A 26,109-nucleotide genomic window follows, 5' to 3' on the forward strand; every position below is an offset into this window, starting at 1 on the left:
TCTTTTAAAGGCCCGACATGCAGCAGAAATAGGAGCCGATGGCATCGCTGTCATTGCGCCTTTCTTTCTCAAGCCATGGAACAAAGGTAAGTAGACAGTCCAAACACATGGCGCCTCACACGGGCCGCTTCTTTTTGCCTTCATTCAAAATGGTTACACTGAACTCGTGAAAGTAAAGTTTTATGGACTGACAGTGTGCAGTTGCAGTAGTATACAGCAGTATACTTGGCCAGGATATTTGGCCTCCTGGATCCATGTGAGAAAATACTCCTTTGAGAAGGGCTTCAACTCCTTTGCCAAACAATCTGATTGGGTCATCATCCACCAAGCCCCGTGTCAGCCTATAGGTGCCTGTTTGAGTCAGGTGTTCACTCCTAGTCCAGCCGGTTTTGCAGTGTCAGAGTAACATGGCAAAACATGGGACCGGTTTTCTCAAAACAGAGGAATATAAGTGATGGGCATCTTGAGAATACACGTTCTATTCAAGATTGAATGAGTAATGAATTTGAGGGAGATTTCACAGAAACATCCATTGTCTCCCAAAATAACAAGTTAATTGCTTTCTCCTTCTCTGCTTTCTCTATGGAAACTACTTGTGGTTTCCAAGTGTACTGAGTCTTTTTAATCCTCCTGATTAACAAAGAAATGCAAATTTTGAAAAGATTGAAAACAGACAATCCATGATTGCATGCATGATTAAATAAATGCATAGCTAGGGAAGCCTGGGTGGCTCAGTTGGTTAAGCATCCGACTTAGGCTCAGGTCATGATCTCACAGTTGGTGAGTTGGAGCCCCCACTTGGGCTCTGTGCTGACAGCTCAGAGCCTGGAGCCTGCTTCAGATTCTCTCCCTCTCTCTGCCCCTCCCCTGCTTGTGCTCTATCTCTCTCTCTCTCTCTCAAAAATAAATAAATGTTAAAAAAAAAAATTTTTTTTAAATCTCTTTCCCACTAGCCAAAGTGCAAGCAAGTCTGCTAGATTTATTTATCATCTGTAGTAATGTTGCAGTTGAAGCTCACAGTGGATGATGTAGGAAATTGCAACTTCTCAGTAAAGTAGAGTGAGTTCTCTTCTGCCATATCTGGATTTCTCCCCAAACAGGGAAAGAACCAGCCTCTGGTTGAATTATTGTGAGATATGCCTCTATTCTTATAACTTCCCTCTTTAAGCAAATGTTGTTTACCTCTTTGTTGTAGAATTTTCTCAGTTAAAACTTGATGATTCTGATCCTAATGCAGATTCCTTGTTGTTCCCTGACCACGTTTAACCCTTGTGGGGAAAGAGCATAAAAGTCTTCTTGATGGGCTTCTGGCTTTTATGAGAGTATTTCATGATCTTCTCTTAATACCTGGGAGGGTTTGCACCAGTTTTTTAATAGTATTTTAGTATGGTACGAAAGTGATCATCTTATTTTGGCCTTTCTCCAGAAAGGAAAATAAAACTTTGAATGGAACAAGCTGCAATGACATTGCCGTAACAATCTCAGGGATGGTAAAAGTGATCAAGAATTTTCAGCTGCTGAGAGGGATGGTTGCATTTCATTAAATGGTTCTTTTTTGTGTGTGTGTGTGTTGTTTTTAGCAGGGAAAGCCAGCGTTTTATATGCTTGTTCACACCACGGCTTTTCCTGCTCTTCTTTCAGATGTCTTGATTAATTTCCTAAAGGAGGTGGCTGCTGCGGCCCCAGCATTGCCATTTTATTACTATCACATTCCTGCCTTGACGGGGGTAAAGAGTAAGTGTGGCCTCTTTCAATGTTTCTGTCCCTCCATCCCATATCTTACCCTGTTTCACTAAGAAAACTCCCACTCCATCCCACTCCACCCCACATCATCAAAGCATAATATTGTTGACCAGACAGTTCCAGTTGATCCACAATAAGTCAGTGTTATCCATCGTTGACACTTCCTTATAATGGAAGTTTTTAAGTGTGAAAGACGAGCTGACACGTAGGCACTTCTAGCAGATATGTTGTGTCTATCGCACACACCCCTGCTTCTTATATGAGAAGACACAAGCCTGTAAGACCCTCAAGGAGAAAGACTGTGTCTACCATGTCCTCTACCATATTCTCAGTGTGGTAGGTACTGAGGTACCCTGAGCCCTCCTCACTTCTCTCCTGGCTTTTCTTTTATCGTTACTATGCTTCTCCAACAAGGAGATTGTTACAATTAGATGACATTTCTTAGGGGCTTATTTTTTAGATTTCATTCCTTTCTACTTCCTTAAAAGAAAAAAGTAGAAGTTGCGCCTTGGAAACATGCACGTGTTGTCTTCAAAGAACAGAAGGTTTGGGGCTATAATTTGACAAGTGTACAGGAACTACTAGGTGAGGGTGCGTGATGTCCAGCTGAGAACAGGTCTGGCACTCTGTGCAGATGCAGGGGGACCTACAAGACGCGGTTTGGCATCTTCTGGAGTGTGCAGATTAGTGAGGCATTGACTGTTTTGAGCAGTTCGTGCTGAGGAATTGCTGGACGGGATTCAGGAGAAGATCCCCACCTTCCAAGGGCTGAAGTTCAGTGACACAGATCTCTTAGACTTTGGGCAATGTGTTGATCAGAATCGCGAGCGGCAGTTTGCTTTCCTTTTTGGGGTGGATGAGGTAAGTCGCTCACTTGTCAGGTTAGTTGCCCTCTGGAACCATTTATAAAGCTATAGAGCAGCAGCCTCTTGCTTTCTCTTGTTCATAAAAGCGAATACTCTGTGTCTGTTTTTGACTAGCAACTACTGAGTGCTCTGGTGATGGGAGCGACGGGAGCGGTGGGCAGGTAAGCATGACGCATTTTTCCCAACAGTTATAAATGTCAAGTCCCCCAGGGAGAGGTAGTCACCACCTAATTGGTTATACTTCTTGCACAGACACCGTTTTTAATACAAATTGCCTTTCTTTCCCCCAGTCTTTCAGTACAAAGGAATTAAGTAGGGCATAGCAGTTTGTTAGCAACCCAATCATTGTCCCTATAAGCCTCTGCTGCAATCAGAGGTGAGGCACCAGAGCCAAGAGCATGCACAGAACCCGTCAGAAATTATTTAGTTACTAGTAACAGAAACCCATTCAAAGGAGCTAATGTAGACAAAGATAAGGTATAAACTACTGGAAAATTACATAAAACTCAAGAGGAGGAAGTGCAGCCAGGCCTCAGAGAAGATGAGAATCCAGAACTGCAAATCTCTCAGCAGCCACAGCAGAGCACTCTCCTGTCTGTGGCCCTCTGGAGACTCTCGCCCCTGTGTCTCTCTGCGCACCCCTCTATTTCCCCTCTGGCTCTGCACGTGGGCTTGCTGTGCGTCAGCGTGTGCACATGGCCAATCGTGGCTGCCCAAGCATGGCACCTCAGGGTGTCACCAGATCACACCTCCTGTTCAGTTTGCCTGAAGTCCAGTCACCTGCAGCCAAGAAAGTAGAATTATGTGGCCTGATGCCTACTTAGGCTAGGGAAGGCAGGAAATTCGATCAGCATGTCCACTGCACATGGTAACCTAATTTATTAGAAAAGTGCCTACAAGGGATTGATTGAAATAATTTGTATTCACTGAAAGTACATTTCCTCCCTATAGGAAAAGTGTAGGGAGAAGCAAAGTAATATTGATAACATGTCTTGGTGAGTGTGGCTTTGATGAAGAATAATTAAGTTGGGAGCTCCTGGGTGGCTTAGTCGTTTAAGCATCCGACTCTCGATTTCAGCTCAGGTCATGATCTCATGGTTTCATGAGTTTGAGCCCCATGACAGGCTCTGTGCTGACAGTGCAGATCCTGCTTAGGATTCTCTGTCTCCCTCTCTCTCTGCCCCTACCCCACTCGCGATGTCTGTCTGTCTGTCTGTCTGTCTCTCTCTCAAATAAATAAATAAATAAATAACTTAAAAATTTATTTAAAAGGAAAGAATAATTAAGTTGGATAATTTAATGGCTTATTCACCAAGTCAGGATGGCCAGAAATATCCATTGTCACTACAGGGACATTTCTGCCAAGGAGACCTGAATGCCTGGATATGCTGGCTGTGAAATTCTTACTTTTTTCCGCTGTAAATTCTTACTTTTTTGACTTTTGTTTTTTTGGGCCCCCATTTGGCATTTTTAATTCTGTCAACATAATCTGGAGGCAAAGTACATTTGGTTAGACTTTATTTCTTCTTCACTATAATCACATTCTCTCTAACCAAATATGCCTAAGACCCCTGGGATTTGAATTTTAGTATTCTGAAACTCCCCTGACGTTCACGTACATATCGTGACCTAGAAGTGTTCCACATCTGTAAGTGACTTATCTCAGCTATTATGTTTTATTTTTCCTTACTTTATGACCAGAAGGTAATGTGGAACTTCACATTCTTGGAATCCCTTGCTGCTCATTCCAGGGTCTACATATATGAAGTACCAACAGCATTCTGTTCTTCATATACCAAGATAAATATATTTTTCTGATACTGACTTAACTCTATGAGAAGTTGCTCGACACTGGGGAAGCATCCTTGTTAAGAATTTCTGTAAACATCTACCTTGCCGATTTCTCTAAAAATTCAGTGATTAGTCTAAGATATTTGTCTTTATTGGTAGCTAGAGACTTTTTTTTCCAGCCTACACTCTATCAGATCAAAGGACTTATTCTCACGTTTATGTTTGCTGAATTGTAATAGATGGTGGTGTGAGGTGGTGAAAGCCTTTGCCACAACTCTGTAGCCTTCTTTAAGCCGGAGTTTTTTCACAGTGAAACAGAAGCCAGGCTTACCCTGCAGGGCTTTGAGAGGAACCTGGAACACATGCACCTGGAACACAATAGACAGTAAATGATCTCTTGTTTTATTATTATCTTTATTAACATTATTATTAGAAACTAGCTTCTAGATAATATATGAATTAAGCATATTTATTACAGGTAGTGTATAAACTGGGCAGAGAATTTAGACAATCTGCTGGGATTTGCCCCATTCACCCAGTTCTTCAGCATAAGACTTCAAGGCCTCAGCTCAGATGCTATATTTTATCCACGGCTCTTGGCTAGCATTGTGCCTGCACATGTGCCCTGAGGCAGGTGTTGGCCTCATTTACTCCCTACCAAATACACTAACTCCATCTCTCACTTTTTTCCCTTTTCTTCTAACTTTATCATTTTCCATTTTTCTTCCTTTTCTTTATCCCCTTTGGTGTTCTGTGCCTCCTCTTGGCACTGCTTAGTGTCGCTACAAAACTCAGAACTGAAGACACCTGATCTCTAATAGATTAGGGCCAAAAAATACACTTCTGGAAGGCCTGGTATATTTTTCCCTTTTAAGCATCAAAGGGATTGGAAGAACCTCTCCTGCTGAGTTATTGATCTTGCAGTGTATACTGTTTTCTTTCTAGTACCTATAACTACCTGGGAAAAAAGACAAACCAGATGTTGGAGGCTTTTGAACGAAAGGACTTCTCTTCAGCCCTGAACCATCAGGTTAACTTGATTTTCCCTTCATATAAATCACAGCCACTTTTCTTTCCACTGGATAATTCTTATTCTTTCTCATCAGCACTCCTACCTTACCTGCCCTTGTTAAAATTGCCCAGCTGCCTCTCTCTTCATTTTCCTTCTGCTTCTTACCTGTTCTTGTTTAAAACCAAACCTGTCCCCATTGTCTGTGTTCCCTGCAAGCTAATCAGGACCGTCCCTGTACGGGAATGATCTCTCTCTGTTCCTCCTACAAACGATCTTTTACTCTATGTTCAAAGTATTTTTGTGAGTATGAAATAACAGTGATAGATTTCTGGGAAAAATGTGACCAAATGCTGTCCCCTTGAGGACCTGACACCCAAGTCTCCAGAGTTTATGAAGAAGCTGTGAAGCTGGTAACCCCAAAATGGGAAGACTTGAGCTGAAGTCAGAGCCAGTCAGTCACCTTCACTTGCAGTGTGCTGAGAACTGGTGGAAGCATCCACCAGGCAGAAACAAGAGCCTAGTGAGTGATCTAAAAGGAGACACTGGCTTTGAACTAAGAAGAGAAAAGTAGCAGGAGATGATGCTTTACAGGGAGGAACCCGGGGGGGATAGTGGCCACTGTTAAAGCTACATGGAGGACAGGCCAGCTGTCCAGAGAATGAAGAGACTCCTGAAGGGCAGAACCAATCTCGCAGCTGGGTAATATGTGTACTCGACACAAGTGGAATGGGATGGAAAGAAAGAGCGTAGGCACAAGAGAAGGACTTGGCCTCCGAAATAGTAAATAATCAAAGTGACTGAGTGGAGTATAATAAAGTGACGGAGTAGAGTATCCCAAGAAAATAAGCTGAATGAAAGGCATAGGCAAGATCAGAGCAGGTGCTCAGTCCCAATAAGATTCAGATAAGGAATCTTTTTTAACAAGACAGGCTGCCTTTAGGGAAATTAGAGATTATAGAGCAGAAGTGCAGAACATCCTGGAGGTTAGAGGGAGAGGGGGTGACCTGAGCTCCAAGTCAGAGAGAATGTGAGGTAGCAGTTGCCAGGAATGATTAATTCCCCACCTTTTAGACCTGAACATTGAGCGATCCTAAATCTACTTCCTATTTCAAGTTTAAATAGCTGATTTAATAGTTGCCTTTGTTCAGCCTCAGATCAGGTGAAGCTGAGAACAAGAACAGGGTAGGGACTTAGGAAGCTTTGCCAACTAAACCAAACATTGACAAGACTTTGGTTTAAATTAAGATAAGAAGTCTGTCTGAATTGTGCAGACTTTGCCTTTTTTTTTTTTTTTTTTTGCACCAATGGTTATTTTCTTTTTCCTTAGTTTCCCAGTGAAAGTTATTTCTGAAAATTCCAATCTGTTCTAAGCTGAATGACAGGGAAACCATATGATGGAGTAGACAGTAAAACAGCTGTGATAGGAGCCCTTCCATTTAGTGGTTTCTTTCATTGACTGGTCCGGTTTCCATCTCTTTCTTTTCCCCCATTAGTCCCACTCAAAATAGTATTGGTAAGGAATTTAGTTTACCACATTCTCTGTTTTATTCTTATAGAAGGCTAGTGTGAGTGGGTCTCATTTACTCATTTATTTATATGCCAAGGTCTGAGCCAAGTGCATAACTTCATTAATACTGGTCTCTGCTCTAAGGGAATATATAATCAAGTGAAGAAGCAAAAAGTTAGGGCAGAATTTATTCATTCTAATGGACTTAAATGCCATCTGTTATATTTACATAAGTGAAATGACACACGTACAGAGATGTTCCGTACAACCTTGTTTATAATACCAAAAGATGGAAACAACCCAAATATCCATCCATAAGGAAATGGTTAAATGCATTGAGTTTGAGTTACACAATGGAATTCTATGCAGCCCTTAAAAGGGTGAAATAGTTTTCTATGTACAGGCCTGGAAATATTCCATGATATATTAAATGTAAAAAAGCAGCAGGGTATAGAGTCATGAATGTGATGTGCTACAGTTTGTGTGAGAGGGAGAAAAGAACATAAATACATACGTGTTTGTGAGGTTCTGGGTGTTAAAATTTCATTCTGCACAGAATTTTCTGTTACTAGGCCATATACAGTTGATGAAAACAACATAAGAGTAAAATGTTACTGAAAAGGCATCTCTTCATGAGACGGATGGAGTCTTTTTCTTATGAATTAGTTCACAAATTCTTGGATGAATATTACTTAATGCTAGCATGAGTTTAATTTCAGCATCGATATTATTTCTGGTTTTTGTTTTTAGAGAAATGAGTGCTGCGAAACCCTGTAGGAATGGAAGAAATTTTGTTACAGCGAAGTCACTCAATTCTTTGAACAGTTTTTGAGTCATGTTAAAAATCACAGAATGCTTTAGTGATTTTCACTAACAGCCTGGGTAGCAACATTGAAAATAATGTTGAAAGCAAGAAGTTGAAAGCCCTATGGTTTTTTAGAGGACTCGTTACCCATTAATTAGAGGAGTCGTTTTGTCACTTTGTCAGTGCCAATACCAGTATTTTGATCTGCTCCTTTATTTGGTTCCCAGAGGTGTCCCAAGGCAGTGATATGGGAGGTATGTCTTTATTTTTTTCAAAAGTGGGAGAAAAAGGACTATGAAAAGGAAATACAAAAGGACAACCTGTAGCTGTATTACATGCGAATTCTCCACCTCATCAGTTTTAGAAAATAGCATTTATGGATGTTGAGGATCTAGAAATTATTTATCCCCATAAATCTTAGCCTTGGCTAAATGTCCCTTGGGTATCTTGGAAAGAAAGTGCCCCAGAGGTTAGTGTACCCCAGTTTGAGAACAGCCACAATAGCTGATAGTTTAGCTATGCAAGCTAGATGAATAAAGGGTGCCTGCCCCCATCTTAGCTCTAGCCTACAACTCTATCTTTGGCACTTCTTTTCTGCAAGAGCCCTTTTAATAAAGCTTATGTATGTGAAAAGATCCTACCTTCTCCTGGGTGGATCTCAACCCCAACCTCACTTGGCTGTTTTTTTCCACTCTGACAGGCCTTGAGACAACTAGGGTGTGTGGGCTTTTTAGTTTGGGGTTTCTGTCCTTTGACTTCCAAAATTTCTAAATTGTTATCACAGCTTAGTAATACTGACTATAGATTTGTGTTTTTCTTTTTTCTTTCCAGTTTTGCATTCAGAGATTTATCAACTTTGTGCTCAAACTTGGTAAGTTTTCTGCTTTGCCTGCTATGAGTGTAAAGGAAATGGAACACCATCACTGTGAGGGTTCAACAAGGACACCTTTAAAAACATTTTTTTTGATGTTTATTTTTGAGGGGCAGAGAGAAAGGGAGAGAGAATCTGAAGCAGGCTCTGTGCTGTTGGTGCAAAACCCAGTGTAGGGCTCGAACCCACCAAATGTTGGATCGTGACCTATGCTGAAGTCGGACACTCAGTCAGCTGAGCCACCCAGGCTCCCCCAGCAAGGACACTTCTTCCTGTTCCGTTGCAAGCAGAGTTTTATTTCCAATACTAGCTTTAAGGCCAACCCTATAAAATGGTGAAGTAAACCTACTTGGAGGGTCTTTGGCACCCTTCCACAAATCTCAATCCTCCATTTTATCACTTTGTTTGCCTCCCCCGCCTCTGCACACCATTTTTTTTTATCCTTTTCTCCCACCATCCTGCCGTTGCTCATTAAAATTCTACCACACAGATTTCAGCCCGAGGGCTTGGTGGGGGAAGGCAGTCTGCACACAGACCTTACTAAATTGTGAATGACTGACAGCTCTCCCAAGAGTATTTGCAATGTAAAGAGAGTTTATTAACATAAGTAAGCTCAGATGATGGAGGTTTGGATAATAGGACAGAGTAGAATTTGAGGGAAATACAGTGAATTTGCATAGAGAAACCTCCTCACAATCTCCTAAATCTTATCCTGTGACAAATGCCACCATTTAGTCCACCTCTTGAGGAGGTTGGCCCTTTCTGAGAACTTGGGTCGAGTCCAGGAAAAGTTTTAGGTTTGTTCTTGGCAGACCTCCCACCTCCCTTTCAGAGCCTTTTGTCTTCTGGCGACTCCTCCAGAGCTCCAAACACCTATCATATGGAGCACCTCATTCCTGCAAGGTCCTCCACTAGCTGTCTTCATCCTTCGAAGATGCTGTTTCCCATTCGCTCTTCCACTTCCATGATTGTTGTCCTATTTATGTGCCACAAGTACAGTATTATTCCCTTGTCCTACCTAAGCCATACTTTTCACAAAATTGTGGGTTTGGTGTGGTAGGTGTGTATGTTCCTAAGGTACATTTAAATAAATATTAAACTATTAAAACTAGAGCTAAAAGTGTGCTTGTGTACATATAAGATTGTCTAGCAGTGACACTGCAACATTTCTGCCACATAGAGCTCTAACATACTAGCTGATACTCTTGCCAGAATATTTGCATTTTTTTTAAGTTTATTTATTTCATAAGAGAGAGAGAGAGAGAGAGAGAAGGGGAAAGAGAGAATCCCAAGCAGGCTCCACGCCGTTAGCAGAGAGCCCGTTGTGGGACTTGAACTCACAAACTGTGAGATCCTGACCTGAACTGAAATCGAGTCAAACACTTGATGGACTGAGCCACCCAGGTGCCCCCAGAATATTTGCGTTTTGAATGTGGACTCTTGAAGATAATTTTTATGATTTAAGAGAACACATCTTTAAAGAAATCGTTTCAGACTTCCTTGGCAGGTTGGAGCTTTCGTGATTTAGTCAAGGAGAGACTATCTTAATAAATTTGTAGTCTACAGGGCACCTGGGTGATTCAGTTGGTTGAGCATCCGCTTCAGCTCAGGTCATGATCTCGTGGTTTCTGAGTTCAAGCCCCACATCGGGCTTGCTGCTGCTATATGTGCAGAGCCTGCTTCAGATTCTGTCCCCCTCTCTCTGCTCCTCCCCCACTTGCACTCTCAAAAAATAAATGCTTAAAATAAATAAATAAATAAACTTGTAGTCTTACTATGAGGGTAGCTCCCTATTCCACCATTTGTAATAAGCCTGGGAGGGCCATTTTGCATTCATCAAACTATACTGTATCTTTGGTCATGTTAGTATTTTCCTTCCCAATGTTCAGTTAGTTAACTTAGCAAAAGAAAGTTATGTTTCATACCCTAGATCCAAAAACGGTAGCTGATTAAAACAAATATCTGGCTGTGCTGTATTGTTTCCTTAGATCCGCCTTCAAAATCCCTAATTCTATGTTTAGCTCTGTTTTCTACTATTTCATTTCACTGAATGTAAATTTTTCATTTCTAGTATTTCTTTTTGTTTTTTTCCCCCAGATATTTCTGTATCATCAATTCTCACGATGTAAGATTTGTCAGTTAAGCATTTGCTAGCTCTTGTGTGACTTCTTTTTCTCATGTATTTTGTAAATTTTAATTCTGAATTTGTCTTCAGAGACTTGTTTTCTGGAGAATCCATTGTGCTCTAGTTTATAAGGTGTCGTAACAAGTGGTTTTACATTTGCCTCTGTTGGAGCTTTTACCAGTTCTAACCAGTTTTTAGGTTAATTTCTTAATCCAGTTCTTACACCAAGTACCTAATGCAAATGTGGACTCAGTGTTCATATATGGCAGAAACTTGGGGTTTCTTTCATATGATCTTCTTCCATCCACAACCGTCGTGGAAATGAAGCTTCCTTGCCTCTCTTATGCCGAGGCCGGCAGGCTGGCTCCCAGTTTCACACAGGGAGTTTAATTCAACCCCCTCTATGCACAGACCCAAGGCTTCTTCTTGGATTCCTGACCAGCTTTATAACACCAGCTCTAAAACAGCAGCATCTTAAATAGTGCGTTTCTCAGGGACTTCTTAGATTTACTTGAACTAAATTCTGTCTTAGCGATGAAGTCCTATCATTCGATCCATGGCAGTATATCCCTGAATCAGATTGTCCTCCTGGACCAGTTGGCTTCAGCAACTCCTCACCACACTGACTTCCCTCTTCCCGATACCTTTGGTCCCTCCTTGTTTCTGAGGTTGACTTTGAGTCTTCCTTTGTTTTGTTTTACTGTTTGCCAAGTTGTTTAAAATATTCCATCTTTTCTATGTGTTTGAGACAGGAAGAGGAATTTCCTGTGTCTGCTAAGTCTGCCATAGTGACCGGAAATGTTCCCCTCTTTTATTCCCACCTTATCCTGTCATAGAAGTCACTGTAAGAATGTGATCTCGCTTTGAGATGTTTGTGGCAAAGTGGACAGTCCCAGTCACATTTCCTCATTTGTTTTTCTTATCTAGGTTTTGGAGTGTCGCAGACGAAAGCCATCATGACTCTGGTTTCTGGGATTCCAATGGGCCCACCCCGGCCTCCCCTGCAGAGAGCTTCCAGAGAGTTTATTGATGAAGCCAAAGCTAGTCTGGAGAGCCTGGATTTCCTTTCTTCCACTGATTTAAAGGATGGAAACTTGGAATCCTGTAGCTAAGGCCTTTCTATCAAATCAGAGTGTGTACCTTGAATACTGCATTCATTTCTCAAGGGCTTTTTAAATGAACTTGAACTAAACACTTTTCTAACAAATGAAATCTCACCTCAATCGACAAGTATTTAAGTACATTCTGTGATCCTAAAATGTTTAATTTTTGTGAAGGGGCAAAAACCCTAAATGGGGTCATGAACCCTAAATCATTCAATATTTCACAACATTTTTGTGGAGAAATTTCTGCTTATATGGATGAAGCGGAATCAAGAGGAAAATTATAAGTGATTCATTCCACTTGCCTTTAGGAGCTCCCATTATCTTGATTTCTGATTCTTAATCCTATTTTAAAATTTTCTAATTTTAAACCCCTATAATGTACTTTCATTTTAATAAATATTCATTTGGAATCTAGGACAGTTCTGAGCTACTGCATTTAGGCGGGTACACTTACTTCAATACCAAATTACAACATGACTCAACTTTACACAACTATTAACACACCAGCTCACTTTGCTGCTCAGTCTAACTCTAGACTATCTGCTTTCAGATTAACTGTGATGTCACAGTTTTCCCCCCAAACATTGGGTTATGTGGAAACTTCCTTGACCACTAAAGGGCCCATGAGAGTGCTTTTCACAGAACCAAGAAAAGGCCCTCCCCAAAGATGAACTCAGGTCTCCACTTCTTGCTATACAGAGAACTTGTCACAGCTCAAAATCTCAAAGAACCAAAGGGCTCTCCCCTGGGCACCACATACTTACCCTTTCCCCATTGAGAAGAAAGTGTCTCCCCAACAGGTCCCTGAATTACTGGAAGTGAAGGCCAATGTCCCTTTTACAGTTAGCCCAGGGGCCCCTGTTATTTCTAGGTCATACTTTCAAGCACATTTCTTCAGTGAAGGAAGATTTGAGGAGGACCCAAAGATTTTATTTCAGTCTAGCTTTCCCTACACACCTTCTTTACTTTTTCCTTTCTACGTACTATATCCCTGGCTGTTTAATCTCTTTTCCAGCAAACCCTTGTGAGCGCTTCCTAGTAACAAAATATACTGCCAGTCAACCCTTGATGATTTTATTTATTTAAAAAAAAAATGTTTTTTAATGTTTATTTACTTTTGAGACAGAGAGAGAGAGAGAGCATGAACAGGGGAGGGTCAGAGAAAGAGGGAGACAACAGAATCTGAAACAGGCTCCAGGCTCTGAGCTGTCAGCCCAGAGCCCGACGTGGGGCTCAAACCCACGGACCTCAAGATCATGACCTGAGCCAAAGTCGGACGCTTAACCGACTGAGCCACCCAGGCGCCCCAACCCTTGATGATTTTAAACCGGACTATCCAGTCTGTCACTTATCTAAGATTTTGTTTTTGTTTCTTCTGTAATGAGTCTGCTCATTGGCAAAGGGCAAGTACTTGAAATTCATGTCAGGTATACTTTTTATTTATTTATTTTTTAATGTTTATCTTAGCATGAGTTGGGGAGGGGCAGAGAGAGGGAATCAGAGGATCTGAAGTGGGCTCTGCGCTGACAGCAGGGAGCCTGATGCAGGCTCTAAATCATGAATGGTGAGATCATGACCTGAGCCAAAGTAGGACACTCAACCGACTGAAGCACTCAGGCGTTATTGTTTTTGCTGTGTCTGGCATCTATCAGGCTCTGTCGTCATTGTCTCCAACTCTACTGCTTGGTTAGGTAGTGACCATGCACAGTCTCACTCAGCAGCACACTTCTCAGGGTCTACTGCATTAAGTTTGAATTTAATGTTAGATCAAATCCTCCCTGGCTTTTGAGCCATGGGTTACTGTGGCAACACATTTAAAACTAAATCTTAGAAGAATAAGATACTGTGACTTACTATTTTGTAAACAAAACCAAGCCTATGGGCAAAATGTACATCCTTACTGGGATATTCTGGGCTGGTACATTTTGTCCCTCAGAGGTGACACATCACTTTTTGTGCTCTGGGACATACTGATCACTGCAGCTTACCCTGGATTCCTTATTTATGTACCTCTTGCCATTCTTGCTCTAGGTGGGGTCTCGTCTTTCCAACCACACATAGGTGTCGTGAACACAAGGTAATTTTCAGATGCTTGTTTTTTTTTTTTTCAAAGAGAAAAACAAGTTTTAAATATGGTATATGCCAAGTCCTGAATCTCGTATGCTTATTTATCTATTCTTTATAGTTACTTTATGATGTAGATTAATGATGTTTCATTAAATTTCTAAGATGCTCTTCATTGTAAGATATCATTTGATATACCTCTGAGGAAGAAAAAAATGCTGATAAAGTAGGACATTCCATCTCATTCTAGAGATATCAAAATGCTTTTCAAAGTGTATTTTAGAACTGATACAACAGAGCATCGTCCCTTTTTTAAAATGGGGTAACTATGGCAAAGAGAAGTTTAATATCTTAAGGTCACACATGGTCTGTGGCAGAGCCAGAACAGGAATCTTGACTGGGTGGAAACCAGACTATATTCCACACCAAGAGTCTTAAAAATGTATGTCCACTTTTAACAATACCTCTTAGCTAGTGTTATCCCTAAGATTCAAGCCCAAGGGCCTACTGATATAGTGGAGAGTTGGGTTCAACATAGTATGAAATGACAGATGGTATGGCATGGTTGTATGAAAGGCAGGGTCACCTCATGGTGAGGAGTATGTGCTCAGGTCCAGGCTGTGTGGGTTCAAGTCCCGGCTCCACCACTCTCTGTGTATGACCTACAACATTTCATTTAGCTTCTCAGTCTTTCAGTTATCGATAACATGAGAATTATAATATGTATTACCTGTCTCCTGGTTATTATGAGGATTACACCAAATAATACATATAAAGTTCTTAATGAATATTGAATAGTGTCTGGCACGGCATTCACACAGTGAAGTACTAGTTTTTGTAGCTATCCAAGGCATTCATATATACTCTTTATACAACAGAGAAATATTACATCACTGCTAAACCTTTTAATGAATAGCTGGCGAAATGAAGTTGAAAATGAGACTAAACCCAAGGCAAGAACTGCAACAGAAATTTGCATTTATTATTAATGAAGCCCAGATTATAGGGCCACTCTCAGGTTTTTTCCTGGGTTGGGAAGTTTTACTGTGTTTCCATCCAACCATAGACGGTAGGAAATGAAAGGTATCTGTGGGTTTTTCCACAATGAGATACCACCTCACACCTGTCAGAATGGCTGACATTAACAGCTCAGGCAACAACAGATGTTGGCAAGGATGCAGAGAAGGGGATCTCTTTTGCACCTGCTGGTGAGAATGAAAACTGATGCAGCCACTCTGGAAAACAGTATGGAGGTTCCTCAAAAAACTAAAAATAGAACTACCCTACAACCCAGCAATTGCACTACTTGGTATTTATCCAAGGGATACAAGTGTGCTGTTTTGAAGGGTCACATGCACCCCGATGTTTATAGCAGCACTATCAACAATAGCCAAAGTATGGAAAGAGCCCAAATGTCCATCGATGGATGAATGGATAAAGAAGATGTGGTATATATATACAATGGAGTATTACTCAGCAATCAAAAAGAATGAAATCTTGCCATTTGCAACTACATGGATGGAACTAGAGGGTATTATGCTAAGTGAAATTGGAGAAAGACAAATATCATATGACTTCACTCACATGAGGACTTTAAGACACAGAACAGATGAACATAGGGAAGGGAAGCAAAAATAATATAAAAACAGGGAGGGGGACAAAATAGAAGAGACTCACAAATATCGAGAACAAATTGAGGGTTGCTGGAGTGGTTGTGGGAGGGAGGATGGGCTAAATGGGTAAGGGGCATTAAGGAATCTCCTCCTGAAATCACTATATGCTAAGTTGGATGTAAATTTAAAAAATTAATTTAAAAAATATATCTGGGGGTGCCTGGGTGGCTCAGTCAGTTAAGCGTCTGACTTCAGCTCAGGTCGTGATCTTGTGGTTCGTGAGTTCGAGCTCCGCATCAGGTTCTGTGCTGACAGCTCAGAGCCTCGAGCTGCTTTGGACTCTGTCTCTCTCTCTCTCTCTCTCTCTTTCTCTATCTCTCTCTCTCTCTGCCCCTCCCTGTTCATGCTCTGCCTCTTTTCCTCAAAAGTAAATATTAAAACATTTAAAATTTTTTTTAAAAATCATTCAAAAAAATATGTCTGTGGGTTTTTGAATGAGCTGTGTGTAACTATTTGGAACAGGGACTAACAATTAGAGAATGCCTTGTGCTAAGTGATTTGAGAACAAGCAGGTCAAAGAAGCATGGATAAGAAAAGGGAAAACAATGAGTCATCATTATTGAAAAATGTGTGTATAGGATAGGGAGGTATGTGACATGACTGTGTATTAAAAATGTCACTCGAGACAATACGATGAGTAGATTGGAAGACAGAGACCAGGAACAGGTAAACTATTTGGTGGCCTATTGCAATTGGCACCCAATGGTGAAGCCCTAAACTAAGGAAGTGGCAGAAAGGAATGAAAGAATAGAATCTGAATATAGAAGATATTTGTATTTGTTATATATTCTTTGTAACAAATCACCCCAAAACTTAGCAGCTCAAAACTGCAAACATTAATTAACTCACATAGTTTTTGAGGGTTGAGAATCCAGGAGCAGTTTAACTGGGTGGTTCTGCCTCAAGTTTCTTTTACAACCTTGTAGATAGCAGTCAAGCTATTGACCAGAGCTTCACTCATGTCAAGGTTCAACTGGAGCTGGAGAATCTGATTCTAGGTTCACTTAAAAAGTAGTGGGCAGGCCTCAGTTCCTTCCTGGCTGTTGACCAGAGGCTTCAGCTTACTTCCTCTGGAAAGAGAGAGAAAGAATGGGCCAAGAGCCCAAAACAGAAATAATGGTCTTTTAAAGAAATCTCAGAAGTGACCTACCATCCCTTTCTGTATGCTATTAGTCATACAGAAGACCAATTCTGGTACAATGTAGGATGGGACTAACAGGGTATGAATTCCAGGAGGCAAGGACCATTGTTGGCCATCTTGGAAGGTTGTCTACCACAATACTGAAGGAATCAGAGTTGACACCCAAGAATCAGAGCCTGTGGGACATGATATAGAGAGGTCCGCCAAGCATGTATATATGTTAATCTGAAGCTCAAAAGAAGGTTTGGTTAGGAGATAGAGGTTGAGGAAATATCAACATAGAGATGGTAGTTGAAGCGATGAGAAGAATAAGATTATCCAAACAGAGTATACATAGAGGGCTAAGAAGAGAACCTAGGCATGACTGGCATTTGGAGTGCCTATAGAGGAGGTGGCATAGGAGTCTGAGACGGAATGATCAGAGATATGGGAGCACAGCTGTGCTCAAAGGAACTCCAAATCCTCAAATATGATGGGTGGTAATGTTCAGAACATTTGCTTGGAGAAGAACATAGAGTTCAAAGGAAAATAGACAGCAAGGTAACAGCCTCAAAGGACCAGAGCCTCCCAACCACCACCGAAGGCCTCTTTGAAGTGTAGGTAGTCCTGGAAGCTCAGCAGTTGGGTACTGCGCGAGGTACCACTCTCAACCACCCCATCACAGGCTGAGCCCCAGGCTTAAGGTAGCTCAGAAGCAGCACAACTCACCATCAGGCTTCACAGGCTGCAGGGAAGAAGACTGGCGCTGGAAGACCAGCAGCCACCCAACTCCTGACTCAAGGGAAGGAAAGACTCAACCCAAAACAGCTGAAGGACCTGCCCAGACCAGGGCCACTGCTAAGTGGACAAGTGGTCAGCAACTGGCTCTGGCAGAGCATGGGGTTGGGGGGAAAAGGCCCAGATTTGTCACATTTGCCAATTTCTGTGGTCTAAATATTCCCACCATGGTGATATCAAATTACAACACGACATCAACTGGCTTGCAAACTTCTTGGAGATGGAACAATTGGCTCTTGGGAGCATGACTCTAATATTTTATACATTACTGTTTTAAGTTTTTTACTACTACATTTACATATGCATTATTAATTTTATAAATTATATGTGACCAGTTAAATATAATTCAAAAAATTATATAAGTAAGTTATTTTTTATATAAAACATTAGCCAACCAATCTTACCCTAGAACCCAAATGACTCTCCCTAGAGAACGTGACTCTCCCATAGGATTCATCTGGACCAATATGTATGACCACACTGTTCTGTTCAATAGCAGATACCCATGGTCTCATACCGCAAGCCTGGGGTTCGATTCCCGATGAAGCACAACTCCTGGGCACTCAAACAGTGCTACTTGCCACATTCCAGGAAGTAGGCCCATCGACAAACCACTCTCAGGAATCAGAGCCTGTCTCCTAATTCCTTCCTGCAAGTTTCTTCCATGCATTCCCGCCTGTCGTAGACTCTGGGTCTGGAGTTCCTTCTTGTCCAGCAAGAAAGCGGGACGTAGGATTAAAAATGTGAGAAAGGCTGATGTCCGGGGAAGACAAGAGCCCCGATTAAGGGTCCTTGCTCCGTTTTTATTAGGATCAGAAGGCTTACAAACGTGGTGTTGGATGTGCACAAAGAGACAATGAAACTGTGAACATTAACTCACGGGCATGAGGGAATGGGGGTTTTGAAAATAAGTGGTGTTAGGGGTTTGGTTTAATACAAAACAAAATCCTAGCGCCCTGCGGGGAAGATTGTTTACAGTTGTTTACAGCAGACATGAGGCTGTTTACCCAGACTGTTCTAGGGGACAAGAAAGAGCATGCTACCTCAAGGTCAAAAAGGCATCTTTCTTTTGCTAATTAGCTCAGCTTTGGGCAACTTCGCCCTGCAGAGGTCTATAGCTCTATTTACCTGTTTACCTAATTTGGTCCTTCCTTCCTGCGAAAGCAGCTTTCTGCTATAGAACCAAGTTGGGGGGGGGGGGGGCGCTTCCACCCTGAATACCTAATCTTGTTTACCTCATATTTGAATGTTTTCATCCTGAGATTCCCTATTTCTATGCATTTGTCCTATACAGGGACCTTTGCCCCACTTTACCTATTCTTGATTTACCTAATCTTGTTTACCCAAACTTTGGTGTGTACATCCTATGGCTTTCTAATTCTTTATGCCTTGTTAACCCATCAGTGCAGGCTCAGGAAATTCCTAAGCTTATTCCCCACACCTGCCCACGCCCTTGTTAGCCTTCCAATAGGAAAACCATCATTTGCTCTCTGATTATGGACCATTGACCAGCCACTTAAAACTCTTCAAGCTTAGCATCATAAAATTTGTTTACTCTTCCTAAGAGCAAATAGGACCACAGTCTTTTTAATGTTCTACCAAGAATGTGACCACAGAAATGTGAGATAATAACCAAATGTTGAGTTAAGCCACTAAGTTTATACTAATGTGTTACGTAGCAATAGAAAACTAAACTTTAAGACAGTTTTGTGGAAATGGTACATTCGATATACATTCTTTTTTCCTTTAGCCTCTGAATTTCTTCTTAAAAAAAGTTGCCCAAGGTCTTTTATGTTCTTTCAAATCATGATCAGAAGACTCAACTATTTCTAAGCCCTCATTATTGATGATAGTTGGATTAAAGGCTACAGGGCTGGGGCCACATTTAAATATTAAATATTGCTTTGATGGAATTCTAATACTGCAAGCAGTTCAAAGGGCTGTGGTTTCCCCCATTGCAAACTAAAATTAAAACTAAACGCAGAGAAGCCAAAGACTTAATCAGGAATGTCCATAGCAACTCTATTCACATTAGCCAAAACTAGAAATTACTCAGATGCCCATCGTCAGGAGAGTGGATAAACAAATTGTGGAATGTTAATAGAACAGAGTACAAACAGTAATAAAAAGTACTGCTAGATCTAACAACATGGATGAATCTCAAAAGTATTATGTTGAGTGAAAGAAGCCAGATCCAGAACAGAACATGATGCCACTTTTATGAAGTTGAAGAACAAGTAACATTATTGTCATAAAAGTGAGAATGATAGTTACCACTGAGAAAGGACACAAGATAACTGTCTGGATGATAGAAATGGTCAGTATCTGGATTTGGGTGGTAGTTCTATTGGTGTACACATAGGCTAAAAAAAAAAAAGAAAGGCTGTCCATTTAAGGGTTTATAATCTTTACATATGTAAATACCTCAATTAAAAGATAGGGACCACAATTAACTGAATTAATTATGCATGAAAATTTGGGGGGAGTTCTTTCAGTGTAGTCTGTATGTAATTGAAAGCATGGTGATCTGTACACCCCCTTGAGAGAGTTCAGAAAAGACCATGCTTGTGGCCCACAGGAGAATCACAGACTTTTCTTACAGGGGATTGACTAAAAATGGATCAGAAGGAATGAAATGAAATGCAAAAACTATGGCCACTAGGTCTGCTTCAAGGGAGGAATTAGGATCATGTGGGGAAATAAAGCCATTTATTCCCCCAACATCCTCTCCTTCAAAATATCCAGTTATCTGTACCACAGACCTTACCTACTAAGAGCTTAGGCCTTTACCATAATTTGCCTTGACCTGTGGTAGAGTTTCTCCTCTGAGATGTCTTGTCTTAAACAGATAATCTTTGGACCTTCTCGGCTAGGAAGATATGGGTTCAAGGCACTTTGAGAACAGAGACACTGTACTGTTTTATTTTATTTTATTTATTTTTATTTTTTTTAACCTTTATTGATTTTTGAGACACAGAGAGAGAGCATGAATGGGGGAGGTTCAGAGAGAGAGGGAGACACAGAATCTGAATCAGGCTCCAGGCTCTGAGCTGTCAGCACAGAGCCCGACATGGGGCTTTAACTCACAGACCGTGAGATCACGACCTGAGCCGAAGTCGGACGCTCAGCCGACTGAGCCACCCAGGCGCCCCAGACACTGTACTGTTTTAAACGTTATCCAGCCCTACATGACTTGTTACCTCTTTTCCTCCTTACAGGGGGATATAAGAGTCTGTAATGCTCTTCTCCTCATTCTTACATGACTGTCTTCTTGTCTGCCATTCAGATGTTAGCTTAAATACTACCTTCTTGGAAATGATATTTTTAACCATCCAAGTTTAAAATAGCCATCCAGTCAAATTCTATCTCAGCATTATATTTAATTCTCTGCATAGCATTTGTTACCAGTGAATATTTTATTTGCATCCATGTTAATTGTCTCTCTGCTAAAATGCAAGCTTCCTTGAAGCTGTGGCTTTATGTCTTCATTGGTGTTAGGGAGTTTCACTTCAGACATTGCATTTTCTCCATGCTATCTCTCTTCTACTTTTGAAACTTTAATTATGTGTACAATAGAACTTTTCACCATGTTCCACTCATCTTTTAGGTTCTTTCATGTATTTATCGTTTGTTTTTCTCTGCAAGGTCAATGTGGATATCTTCTATTGATCTATTTCCAATTGATGAATTCTCTTTCCTGCTATGTACAATCTATTACCTCATTGAGTTCTGAATTTCGGTGATTTCTATTTTCACTTCTAAAATTTCTATTTGATACTTCTCACTCCAGCTCTCTGTAAATCATCTTCAATGTTTTCATCTATTTTTCCTTTTTAAAAAAGTTTATTTATTTATTTATTTATTTAATTTATTTATTTATTTATAGACAGAGACAGCATGAGCAGGGGAGGGGCAGAGAGAGAGGGAGAAGAGAGAGAATCCCTGGCAGGCTCTGCATTGTCTGCACAGAGCCCAACACGGGGCTCAAACTCACAAAACTGTGAGATCATGACTTGAGCCAACACCTAGAGTCGACGCTTAACCGACTGAGCCACTCAGGCTCATCTATTCTTGAGCATATTAATCACAATTTTTATAAAGTCTCTGATGATTTCAGTGTCTGGATCATTTATGGGAGTGCTTCTCTTATTTTTTCTCTTTTTTAAAAGTTTAAAAAAAATGTTAAGTCTATTCACTCATCCATTCTGAGAGAAACAGAGAGTGAGTAGGAGAGGAGCAGAGAGAGACGGCAGAGAGAATCCCAAGCCCCATGTGGGGCTCAAACTCATGAACCATGAGATCATGACCTGAGCTGAAACCAAGAGTTGGATGCTTAACCGACTGAACCACCCAGGCACCCCATCTTATTTTTTTCCTCTTGATTTTCAGTCATTTGGCCTGTCTCCTGGCTTGCCTGGAGACTTTTTTTTCTTTATTGAATTTGGGAGATTCTATAAAAAATTTTACAAGTTACAGGTCATTCTGCCAGAAGAGGAGGACAGAGCACTTTGGTCCAATGAGAAAGTACGATGATTCAAGGCTGGTTCTCATTCCCCTGAGTTTGTCCTTCCTTCTAGAATGTACTTCTGCAGGGGGTATCAGATGAAAGCCTGGCCTCTCTTCCTTGGTCCAGGTTTTGTCTCTCTAGTATCATTAGGCTCCAGAAAGCTCTACCTAGTTTTTCAGCCTCATAGCCTCTGTTTTCTATTTGGCTTCTTGATCTCTTGCCCTAGGCAGGTTAGTTAGGAATCAGCAAATGCATCAAAGTGCAAAGTGATTCAAAAGCTCTGCTCTTCCCTCTTCCCCAGGATTTTAACTCCTCAGATATTAGCTGCCTTACTTCTAATGCTTCAAACAGCAGTCTTGTTTGGATTTTTTTTTTCCCTTCAGATTTTGGAGTTGTTATTGGCAGGAGAGTCGGTCTGATAAAACTACTCTATCATACTACACAGAAGTCATCTCTAAATGCAAGCTCTATGAGAAAAGGATGTCATCTGTCTTATTTATGGCCATTTCCTCCAGAACAGTGCCTAGTAAAAAAAAATTTTTTAAGCCCTCCATAAACATTTATTTTAATTAATATAAGTAAGAATTACACCCTATTAAAAAAAAAAGAATTAGACCCTATATCTGTCCTTGACATCTGTATCATTTACAGTCTTGCGTATCTATCCAAGGGAGTCTAGAAGGGTAGATGTTTTCCTTTTAAAATAATTCCTCACCCACATTCCCCCCCAATACAATAGACATCTATTCTACTGTGTTTAATGCGTAACTTTTAAAAACATTTTTTTGCAAAATATCTAGTATCATTTTTTTGAAGTTTTTAAATTTATTTTGAGGGTGGAGGAGGGCAGAAAGAGGGAGAGACAGAATCCCAAGCAGGCTCTGTACTGTCAGCCCAACACAGGGTTTGAATCCACCAGCTGTGAGACCATGACTTGAGCTGAGATCAAGAGACAGATGCTCAACTGCCTGAGCCACCCAGGTGCCCCTAGTGTCATTTTAAATTGACATAGATAACTTATTTTGTTCCTTTTTTTTTTTTTCACTAACCCTACACCCTTAAGTTCTGTGTATATCCAATTCATTTCTTCTGACCGTTGCATTAGATTCCATGGTTAACATCCACTGCATTTTACCTGTCTAGGGAAGAACATCAAATTGCCTCTAACTCCCTGCCAACGTGAATAATGCTGTAATAAACATATCTTAAATGTTCTCTTTTGGACTTCTGTAAAACTTTCATATATATATCTATATATCTATAAACCTATAGATATATAGATATATATATAATCTATGTAAAACTTATGTAAAAACTTATATAGATATATATATCTTATCATATGTGTGTGTATATACACGTATACATACATATACACACATATATATGTGTATACACACACATATACACACACACATACTTACGCGCGCGCACACACACACACACACACACACACACACACACGAGCAGACTTGTTTGATTTTACCCATACAGATTGTTTGAGTAAGTAGTACCTGATTTCTCCCCAGAATGGCTGTATCAGTCTGCTTTTTTACAAGCTGGGCATGGTGAACCTTATATCCCAACATCATCACTAACATTTGACAGTATTCACTTTTCTAATGTTTGCTGATCTAATGGGCATGTGGTAATATCTGATTATTGTTTTAATTGCATTTCTCCTGGTACTAACACTTTTGAACATCTTGAATATGCTTAGTGACCTTTTGGTTTTCCTTTTCTGACATTGCTTCTTGTCCCCTGCCCATTTTTCTGTCAGGATTGCTACATTTTTCTTGTTGGTTTGAAGGAGTTTCCTGAATAGTTCAGAATAGTTAATCATCTCTTGACAGCCTTAAACATCTCTTGACAACCTTGAACATCATGAATATCTTCCCCAACTCTGTCAACTATGCAATAACTTCATTCACGGTGTCCTTTTTGAGCAAATATCCTTAATTTTAATATAACCAATGCCTTTTGTTTTTTTCCTGTGGTTCGTACTTTTGAACTTTTCCTTAAAGGGACTATTTTTTTTTTTTTTAATTTTTTTTTTTTCAACGTTTATTTTTGGGACAGAGAGAGACAGAGCATGAACGGGGGAGGGGCAGAGAGAGAGGGAGACACAGAATGGGAAACAGGCTCCAGGCTCCGAGCCATCAGCCCAGAGCCTGATGCGGGGCTCGAACTCACGGACCGCGAGATCGTGACCTGGCTGAAGTCGGACGCTTAACCGACTGCGCCACCCAGGCGCCCCTATTTTTTTTTTTTTAACGTTTATTTATTTTTGAGACAGAGAGAGACAGAGCATGAATGGGGGAGGGTCAGAGAGAGAGAGAGGGAGACACAGAATCTGAAACAGGCTCCAGGCTCCGAGCTGTCAGCACAGAGCCCGACGCGGGGCTCGAACTCACGGACCGCGAGATCATGACCTGAGCCGAAGTCGGCCGCTTAACCGACTGGGCCACCCAGGCGCCCCTTTTCTTTTTTAAGTTCACTCATTGGGGTGCCTGAATGGCTCAGTTAGTTAAGTGTCCAACTTCTGCTCGGGTCATGATCTCCTGGTCCGTGAGTTCGAGCCCTGCATTGCAATCTGTGCTGACAGCTCAGAGCCTGGAGCCTGCTTCAGCTTCTGTGTCTCCCTCTCGCTCTGTCCCTCCCCTACTCATGCTTTGCCTCTCTCTCAAAAATAAACAAACATTAAAAAAAATTGTTTTAACTTCATTTATTTTGAGAGAGAGAGAGAGGGCATACACAAGTAGGGGGAGAGGCAAAGAGACAAGGAGAGAGTGAATGAATCCTAAGCAGTCTCTGTGCAGTGCAGAGCCTAACATGGCGCTTGACCCCACAAACCATGAGATCATGACCTGAGCCGAGATCAAAAGTCAGACACTCAACCAACTGAGCCACCCAGGTGCCCGTAAAGGAATTATTTTTTTATATCTTTCCCTGAAACTAACATCCAGATTCTGTGGATGCACTTGTGAGGGTGGCAGACGAATTTGGCCCACAGGATAACTTGGATTGTATACCCTCCTGGAATGCAGAGAGCACCCAACTTGTCTTCCTCCTTGGGTTTTGCCTTTCTATCCATCACTTTCACTTCTTTTACCCTTTTATATGTTCTTAATGTAAACCTACCAACTTTAACATAATTTATTCTGGTTTTAGAAGTGAAAAGGGTGTAAACAATTCTCGGAGGACCCTGAATACAAGGACCCTAGCCTATTCAGCATTATAGGCCACTTCCTAAGACTCTCAAGTCAAGTTACCCCATCTATCAGGAAGTCTCTAACAGAACAAAACAAACAAAAAAACTTCCTGTCTGAATGCAACATTGTATATGGTAGTAGTACAGGAGTGTTGAAGGTCACAAGTGTCATTGGTGTTCACAAGTTATGAGTGGGTTCAAACTTTACCAACACTGACTTCCTCAAGACATCATAACTCTGCTTAAATTCTAGTTCTGGTCCCTGGCGTTCTTCTTCCATTCCCCCATCCCCAACCTTCTGCTTATTTGAGGAACAGAGGAAGAGTGATGAACCAAAACATTCTCCCTCATTTCTCATCATCCATTTCAACTATAGGTGTTGGTAATAACTGTCTCATTCTCCCTGGAAGAAACTTTGCCTCAGTCCATTGGGTTGGCAGAAATAACAAATGACATGAGAAACTTTGCTGGGGTTTTTCCCCCCATACACTCCTCAGATTGACTTTAATACATATCTTTATAATCTTTATCTTCTACCAAACTCAGGAACCAAGTCAACTCTTTCAGAAGTTATTTCTAGGGGTGCCTGGGTGGCTCGGTTGGTTAGGCATCTGACTTCGGCCTAGGTCACGATCTTGTGATTCGTGAGTTCAAGCCCCATGTCAGGCTCAGTGCTGACAGCTCAGAGCCTGGTTCCAGATTCTGTGTCTCACTCTCTCTCTGCCCCTCCCCTGCTCATGATCTGTCTCTCAAAAATAAATAAATGTTAAAAAAAATTTTTTTTAAGTTATTTCTAGGTAATAACTTAAAAACTTGAAAATAACTTAAAAACTTAAAAAAACATAAGAATAACTTTAAAAAGGTAAATGTGAAATATTAAGTGGTCCACTCACACTGCTCTATCCTGCTT

The 26,109-nt window shown here is 40.9% G+C and overlaps 1 protein-coding gene across 4 annotated transcripts in view; it reads left to right on the forward strand.

The window, feature by feature from the left end:
• The window catches only part of NPL (N-acetylneuraminate pyruvate lyase), a 37,822-nt gene extending 25,582 nt beyond the window's left edge, over positions 1 to 12,240 (forward strand). For 3 of the 4 annotated variants that reach the window (XM_086693862.1, XM_025921106.2, XM_086693864.1), the window contains 7 exons: positions 11 to 86; positions 1,642 to 1,734; positions 2,456 to 2,604; positions 2,724 to 2,770; positions 5,346 to 5,430; positions 8,556 to 8,595; positions 11,648 to 12,240. In XM_086693862.1, the coding sequence (XP_086549988.1) occupies positions 11 to 86; positions 1,642 to 1,734; positions 2,456 to 2,604; positions 2,724 to 2,770; positions 5,346 to 5,430; positions 8,556 to 8,595; positions 11,648 to 11,832 (675 nt within the window). In that variant the 3' untranslated portion in view covers positions 11,833 to 12,240. The remainder of the gene's footprint in view (positions 1 to 10; positions 87 to 1,641; positions 1,735 to 2,455; positions 2,605 to 2,723; positions 2,771 to 5,345; positions 5,431 to 8,555; positions 8,596 to 11,647) is intronic. The other variant, XM_086693863.1, reaches the window with a different exon arrangement.
• Positions 12,241 to 26,109: the final 13,869 nt, after the last annotated feature.

This window comes from Puma concolor, chromosome E4, assembly GCF_028749965.1.
Source record: "Puma concolor isolate L17-30 chromosome E4, mPumCon1.1.hap2, whole genome shotgun sequence".
Lineage (NCBI taxonomy): Eukaryota > Metazoa > Chordata > Mammalia > Carnivora > Felidae > Puma > Puma concolor.